At 52.7% G+C, this 8334-nt stretch overlaps 1 protein-coding gene across 1 annotated transcript; it reads right to left on the reverse strand.

Moving 5' to 3' along the window:
• Nucleotides 1-410: 410 nt before the first annotated feature.
• On the reverse strand, nt 411-2415 carry LOC135912808 (putative nuclease HARBI1). The gene is made up of 3 exons (XM_065445350.1): nt 1861-2415; nt 976-1111; nt 411-907 (listed from the first exon to the last, which is right to left on the reverse strand). Exons 1-3 carry the CDS (start codon nt 2413-2415, stop codon nt 411-413), a joined length of 1188 nt encoding a protein of 395 aa, XP_065301422.1.
• Nucleotides 2416-8334: the final 5919 nt, after the last annotated feature.

Raw genomic sequence — 8334 nt, forward strand, 5'->3', positions numbered from 1 at the left:
AAGAAGCACATGCCATATATGCTTATGTTATGCTTCTTATCTTATGCATAAAAAATATGCACAGTTCATCAGGATGGCATTGTGTACAAGCTTGTGCAGCCATAGGGTCATTAATGAAAAGAACATGGTTTTATTGAGATGGGTAGCTAATGTACAAGATGTTATCATGCCAAAAATATTGCGCCAGACTGGAGAACATAGTAAACTGAGTCGCAGCGTGATGCTCTGGGGAGGAAACAGTGCATTGTATTGCTTGACGTTGACTTGATAATAAGTGACTAATAAATTCACCGTGGCTAATGAGCCCATGCCATTAGTGTGTGTGTAAACTTTGGCATACCGACAGCATTCGTTTCACTTTCTTTTCCGACCTGTGGAAAAAAAAAATAACGTACCAAGCAGTTGCAGCATTACATTGGCTGCTGCCGACGAGGTCGCAGCAGGCGGCGGCGTACCCTCCGGAGGTGGTCAGTATGCACCCCGCGTGGTCCTTGGAAAAGGTTCACCACACGGTTGCGCTGCTGCAGGCCCCTCAGGTACAGCTCCCGCGGTTGTGGGACCCGCATGGGTGGTGCTGGCGGGTCGACCAGATCTGCATTCTGCTGGACAGCTGGAGCAACGTCACTGTCGTCGTCCTCCTCTTCCGGGGCAGGCTCACGTGCCGCCAAGGCAATGTTGTGAAGAGCTGCACAAGCGGCAATGATGGTCGCTGCTCGATCGGGGTTGTAGAGCAGGGTCCGGTAATGCTGCAAGCAGCGGAACCTGCTCTTTAGGACTCCGATGCACCTCTCCACAACATTGCGCATGGCGGTGTGCTCCTTGTTGTAGAGGCCCTCAGGGGTGCTGCCAGCTGGATGCCCCGGCACTGGTGTCAGGAGCCACGGCTCCAAGGGATAGCCGGAGTCTCCTGCGCAAGGGCAGGGTGACAGTTTAAGCGATATCTACTTCATTGTGGCGCACATTTGCAGCACTTACCAAGCAAACATTCGCCAGGGCGCAGTTCTGCTTCAAGGTATGCACGAAGAGGGTTCCTACGCCACACCCATGAATCATGGCAGGACCCCGGGAAGCAGGGGTTGATGTCTTCAATCCAGAGGTCTGCATCGCATGTCTGCAGATTAAAAATTAGTGCAAACAGTTGTCGTACAAGTCCTTTAAAGCACTTTCTTATATGAACCTAATTGAATATCCGCACACTGTGACAGACTGCTCGAATACTGCCATGAGAAAATCTCGGTCGGACATGGTTCGTTTCGTAGTTAAAGTTTCAACACGTGGACTTGTTTTCGTCAGGGCCCTGTCAGACAAGCCCGCCGGTTAACTGCTCGGAACGTCACAAATTGCTGGCACCCCCGCGTTTACCCACATTACTGTTACGTGTTTCAGCTAATGTCCCGCAACAACTCCAGCATGAAAAATTGCAGGCACAAAACCGGAATAAAAGAACTCCTTTAGTGCTATTAAATGGCACATGTATTGCAAGATGTAGCGCCCATCATTAAACGTGTGCAGGACGGCAGCACAGGACAGCGAGTACTACGGCATAATCCAGCAGGAGCGGCGTTTTGAATCCATCGAAATCGTGGATCAAGCTTCGGGGATACTCGCGTACCCGCGATCGAGCAACGTCAATTTCATGCGCTGTGGAGACCGCTGAGCCGCAGTGTGTCCCGCGCCGCAAGATTGCGTCACTGTTCCATCGCGATGTACCCTCAAAAGGAATCAATTCCCGTTGTGGATAGATCGCGAATACCGCTCCTACTACATTCTGTTGCAACAGTCCGAGTGAAATGGAAAATTACTGCGACACAAACGAACAAAAATATATCACTAAGGATACAATGCAAGAATAATACTTACGATCATGGTGTTCATGGCGTAGAATCCCTTCCTCGACATGTAGCTCTGTGTATCCCCGGGGCTCAGGCCTTGGGGCTGCTGTATGGCGATGAGAGTGCCATCGACGCAGCCGAGCACACCGGGGATCCGTCCGAGCCGCGCAAACGCCGCCTTTGCTCTGGCCTTCGCGGCTGTCGTCTGGGGGAAGTCCACCCACCGCTTTTGCCCGCCAACGACAGTTATGGCGTTTGCCACTTCATGGATGGTGTCGCTGACGGACGACTGCGACAGGCCGATAAATTCTTCACTGCCGACGCCCCGCTGGAAGCTTCCCGTTGCAAAAAACCTCAGCGCGCACAACACCTTCCGCTCCGTAGAAATTCCGCTGGCTCGCTGGCACCCGATGATGGGGTCGAGTTCGCCGCACAACCAACGCACCCTTTCTTTCGAGAAACGATAACGACGCCGGAATTCGCCTTCTGTCATCTCTTCGAACGCATTTCGCACCTCCACCCGCTCTCCTTCCTCCTCAAGCAACGCCAACGCAACAACCGAAGTTTCCAACGCAAGCGCCATTTTTCTCGAATTAAACTATGGATTGGATCCGAACGTGCTAGTCAGCTGCCGAAGCCGCCTTTGGGTCTAATCCAATCTGTCAGCCACGCCATGCCAAGCCGGTCTCGTAACGAGCAATGATCGCTCCAAACTTCTCAACTCCCGTCGCGTTCGGACGAAATGCTCGGTGGGCGGATGATTGACAGGAGCGTATCGTCATTTTGACGTCACCAAAAACGGGGAGGCGCCCCGCGGCTGCCGACGTCGGCGCGGAGTAGGCCAATCGCGCGCGCCGGTAACCGAACGAACGCGCCGAACAACCATCTCCGATCGCACCCCAGATTTTCGATGATCGCCGACTGTGTTCGCCGCTATCGTTGTGCTATAAGTGTAGCCCGTTTTGTGGGCACAGGTTCGCCCAATAAAATTTTGCTTTGTCGTTCACAGTATTGCTACTGTGTTCTTCGACGTCACCACCAGGTTACAATATGGTCGCTTGCAGCAGCTTTCACTAATACTACAAGCGTACAGTTGGCCGCCAACGTTTCCAGGTAAATACTACGGTTACATAAGCTACAGTTGTAGGGAAGCGTAGGAAGCCGTCACGGATCTCTCAAAGCTATCGCGTACCACCCTTAAACGCGAAGTTTAGGCATCCTCCGTTTTCTATTCTATAACCGACAAGAAGTTTTCCAAATCATTACTTGCGGGCAAATTTTCTAACGGATCAGTCTTGTAAATATACGGGCATCCTTTTAAAGTATGCTACTTAATTACAAGTAATTGCAACTTTTATTCCAGCTGTTCGAAAGAAACGGCTTCGCTGGAAACCATGTTGTAATTTTCGAAGGTGGCACACATCTGCTGTCATGCTTTACAAGGCAACAGTTAGCCTTAGCTGGTCAGCATTTTTCGTGTCTTTATCAATCGGCCAAAATACGGTCTGGTCCCGGATGTAGTGCAATACCTCGCCGAATCCCCAAGTACACTCTAAAAAAAGTTTCCACACTTTAGATGGTATTTTGTCCCCGAACAATAATCGTCATCTGTCTTGCCAGAATTTCGTTTCTTTAACGCTGCCAGCCCGGTACTTCCTAGTGACGAACGGCTTGCGCGTTATCAGCTTGACACAGGATTCTCTACAGTAAAGTAGCGACACCGAGTTTTCTAGAGAGGAAATGCAAGCAAGGCATATGACGATGATTGTTTGGGGACAAGATAAGCCCCAAAGGGTCTAAACTGTTTTTTATAGTGTAGATCAAGCAAGCTTCAAGCACTCAGCAAAGTGAAGCGAAAAGGGCATATATTCTTTTTAATCATGACGCAGCATACAGAACAGCATTCGTTTCGATAAAGAACATGCACAAAACGACATCCGAAAAACAAAGTTGATGAAGCACTCTTCATAATAGTGCGAAGTATGTATATGGGCTCCCCGCATACGTTTCACGGTAAAGATTACTGTTTTGTAAGCAGCCGGGGCAACGACAGCTTGCGACGCGGGAAGTGACGTCACTAGCCTTTCATATTTAAAATAGCCAGCCTAGATTTCATTGTTGTTTCAGAATTTCTATGACTAGGCGACGCTTAGTCGGGACTCCCGAGAAGCAGCATCACTATCAATAGGGGCCGAGGGAAAAAGAACCGGAGTGGCCGCGAGATGCGCCGCGAGGTGCATCACGGGGGCGGGCCCGGGTTCGGCTCCGGGATATCGATGGCCACCTGCAGCGGCTCCGGGACCGGCCCATAGATCTGTATGGAGATGGGTTGTTGTCAGCGGCCAGGGAACCTCCCGGGAGATGCGGGTAGTCGTCGTTGGTGGTAGCGAATGGCGGACTTAGTCATTGTAGTACAGTCGCCTCCGCTCCTCGTTGAGCGTGCTCTTACCCATCACCATCGTCGCACCACGAATGGAATGTGGTAGCGTTCCTTGCAGGCTTTGTCGGCGGTGAGATGGGGGCCCGCCGCATAGCTTACATCTTGGTGCACAGTGTTCCGGTTCTCGTCCATAGGGGCAGGAAAGCTTATTTGAAATTGCAATTTACCAGCAATTATATAAAATCTCATCATTACGCAGGGAGAGATGGCAGTGAGTGCCCTACTGAGGTTCCGGATCTCACCCTTTAGCAGCAGTACAACGCACAGAAATAGTGCACATTTGCTACAAACAATTTTCATAAATAAACAAGTAATTGTACATGGCGATTAAGTCCACAGAGTAACCTTATCGCTAGTTTAGGTAATAGTATTGCCGAGATTATAGGCCACGAAGTATAATCAACATAGATTAGCTGCAATGTTCATAAGGACTCGCTTTCTCGGCTCTGCAAAAGCGGATTCCCAGCGAAGCTGTTGAAAACAACCACAACTGCTGAGCGGGGTTTTCAATGCCTTATTGCTTTAGACCCAAGAGCAACGGTAGCGTGCTCTCAAAATGAAGATTAGTCCCATTTCTACCATTAGTTTTTACATTACAACACACTCAAAATTAAGATTAGTCCCATTACTACCATTAGTTTTTTCATTACAACACACCACGCCCACTCCACCCGCACACGTGGCCCCCTTCCAACCGTCGCGCGCCCGAGCTGTCCCCAACAAGCATCAAGATCTGCAGGCCAGATGAAGTGTTCTGCATGTGGCAGTGGAACTGCAGGATTTTCACTGCGCGGAAAGCCTCCCTGCAGCAATACCTACGCAGCCACGACGTCAAGCCCCACGTAATCCTAGTGCAAGAAACTTACACACACCGCTACGTTCACCGGTTATCAGTGGTTACCCGGCCTCGCCGGAGGACGCGGTACCACTACGCTCGTCTCTAAAAAGCACACCTGCTTCGCGCACGACCTCCGCACGTCCAAGGTGGACAACGTCATGACGGAGATTCTCCCAAGCGACGAGTTCCGACAAAGTGCGTGCATCCTCAACATGTATAGCAGCCCCAGACAAAGGAGTCAACGTTTCCTACGCCTATTCCAGAGAGCCATCCGTCTTGCAGGCTCAAACCGGCTCCTGAGAGCTGGTGACTTTAACGCTGCGCATCTCACCTGGGCTTACGTCTGGGACACCCGCAAGGATGCCGCACTTTGGCAGCTTGCGAACAAGCTTCACGTCACCTTAGTGGCGGACAAGGCGTTCCCTACCCGCACCGGCACTTCCACGCACAGATACACCACCCCGGATATCTGCTTCCTGAAGAACACTGCCGATGCCCGCTGGTCCAATCTTGTGGAGGATCTTGGCAGCGACCATCTCATACTGGCCGTGCACTTACCCACCATTGTCAGGAGGCCCAAGTCGTACACGTGGGTCGATTGGGACCCCTTTCGGAAGACTCGCGCCTCGCGACTCCCTACCGGCACTGCCCCGAACCTCGAGACGTGGACGGCTCTGCTCAAGGTCGACGTCTGTAAGACAACAAAAACAGTCAGCACGGACATGCCAACCGAGAAGATGGACAGTCGATTCGCCCACTTGTTCGAGGCCAAACAGTCTACTGACACGATGGAAAATCCAGCGTCTCAACCGCAGGCTCCGGAAACGCATTGCATAATTGAATAAGAACATAACGAAACACTGCAGCATCCTATCCAAACAGCAGTGGGACGAGGTCTATAACTCGGTCGACGGAGGGGTCTGCAAAGGGAAGACGTGGAACCTCTTCAAACACCTGCTCGACGAAACCAACTTCCGCCCAAACCAGTGCCACTCGCTCACCAAAGTCCTTCACCAGGCCAAAAGCGCCGCTTCACCGGATAATGTCGTCAAGACCCTTGTACATAAGTACCTCCCGAAACCCAGGGGCCCGCGAACCTTACATCCCGATTACACAGGTACCGACAACACCCTCCTAGATGCCGAATTTTCCGTCGAAGATATGCGCTGGGTTCTCCACAAACTGAACGGCCGTTCCCCCCCGGGCAGCGATGTCATAACCAACAAGCTCCTGCGAAACCTAGACGACCCCTCGGTCGTGACTTCACGGCCGCCATCAATGTCAGGTGATAGCGGGGCGAGTTACCTGACGCCTGGAAACTCGCCCAGACGATCCTCATTCCAAACCGGGCAATGCGCCTGGCGTCGATAACCTTCACCCCATCTCACTCACGTCGTGCGTGGGGAAGGTGGCCGAGCATGTCATACTCAACATAGTCGGCCGGTATCTCGAAGACTAACTATTTCACACACCGCGTGATCAGCTTCCAACCCAAGCTCTCGACGGAGGATATGGTGCTTCTCCTGAATTACCAAATCATAGACGCTGTGGCCACTTGGGACACACGCGCCATTCTCGGCCTCGACCTGGAAAGGCTTTCGATAACATCGAATGCTCGGCAATACTTAAGGCAATTGCAGACCTAGGGCTGAGGCGCCATTTCTACAAGTTTGTCCGCTCCTTCCTAACCCATCGCAAGGCCGTGCTCCGTGGCGGAGACCTCACGTCGGAAGTCGAGCTCGGACAGCGTGGCACCCCCAGGGCTCCGTCGTCTCGCCGACGCTGTTCAACCTGGTGATGATCGGGCTCTCCGAACGGCTCTCGAAGAAACAAGGCCTGAACATTACGGTATACACGGAAGACATCCCCAGCTGGTGGTCCGCGGGGTGGGACGGCTTTATCTAATCCGCTGTGTAGGAGGTAGTCCATACCGCCGACTACTACGTCTTCTTCACGGGCCTCAAGTGCTACTGCTACTGTGGGAACTGTTGATGTACGGTCCAAAACGGCAAAGCAAAAGGTCTAAGGTGTGGAAACCCCCGACCAAGCGTAACATCACCGTCAGCACCAGAGATGGTCACCCCATCCACAGGGTCGCCCCATCCGAGTACTGGGAATGATAATATCGGTGGGTGGATCAAACATCCAAGCGGTGCATATGATGACGACAAAGACGGACAACGCGATATGACACGTACGTAGAGTGGCCGACCGTCACGACGGCCTCAAAGAAGACAGTGTGCTACGGCGCACACGCATTCGTCCTATGTCACTTTATCTACGTCACAGCAATGTACAAGTCGAAACAATCTGAAAGTGACAAGCTCAGTATACTCATCGGAAACAAAGTGAAGCGGGCCCTCGGGCACCCGATCACTACACCGACGTATCAACTCCTCAAGTTCAAGGTGCACAATACGGTCGAAGAGATCGCTGAGGCTCGAGAGAGATCGCAGATGATACGAGTACGGCAAGCAAGACGGGCCGTCACATCTTGCGCGAGCTCGGCTACTTCCCACCGAATACCCAGGATCCACCGGAGGTTACGTTGGCGCCCCGCTAGCTCCGCAACCTGATCACGATCGCACACATTCCGCGAAACGTACATCCGGAACACAAGCAAGGCAGGCGCCTAGCCCGGGCGACCGCATTCCTCACACGCATAGACAAGAAAGCAGATGACGTCGCTTTCAGGGACACCACCGCTTACCGATGCGACCGAGCCTTCGCCGCGGTAGTGGTCTCGTGCTCGTAGCGGATCCTAAGTGGTACTCATACGTGACCCCGAGATGGCGGAGCATGTGGCCATAGCCCTGGCAGTGCTCGACGACAAGCGAAAGATAATATTCAGCTACTCGAAACCGGCCATAGATGGAAACAACTTTATTTTGCATCCGGCAAATTTGACGACCAGGGCTCAGGACTCCCACGAGGGGACTTCGAGGCCTTGCCTCGTCGCCACCTCTCGGGCTTGCTGGGCAGCCCACTCTTGTGTCTTGATTGAGCTGCGCAGAGCGGTGGCCCACATCGACGCCGGCCATCAAAACCGGTCATCAAAGCGCTTGAGAGAAGAGTCGTATCAGACGAGGCGTTACACGTCCTCCGCGGCGCTGATTCGAGCCCCTCAAGCACCACACCGTCATCTGGTTCCCGTCCACCTGGGTCATATCCCGGGCGCCCCGCCCAACCTCAACGAGACAGCCCACGACGCTGCGCACGCGCTT

Source organism: Dermacentor albipictus, chromosome 8, assembly GCF_038994185.2.
Source record: "Dermacentor albipictus isolate Rhodes 1998 colony chromosome 8, USDA_Dalb.pri_finalv2, whole genome shotgun sequence".
In the NCBI taxonomy this organism is placed as follows: Eukaryota; Metazoa; Arthropoda; class Arachnida; order Ixodida; family Ixodidae; genus Dermacentor; species Dermacentor albipictus.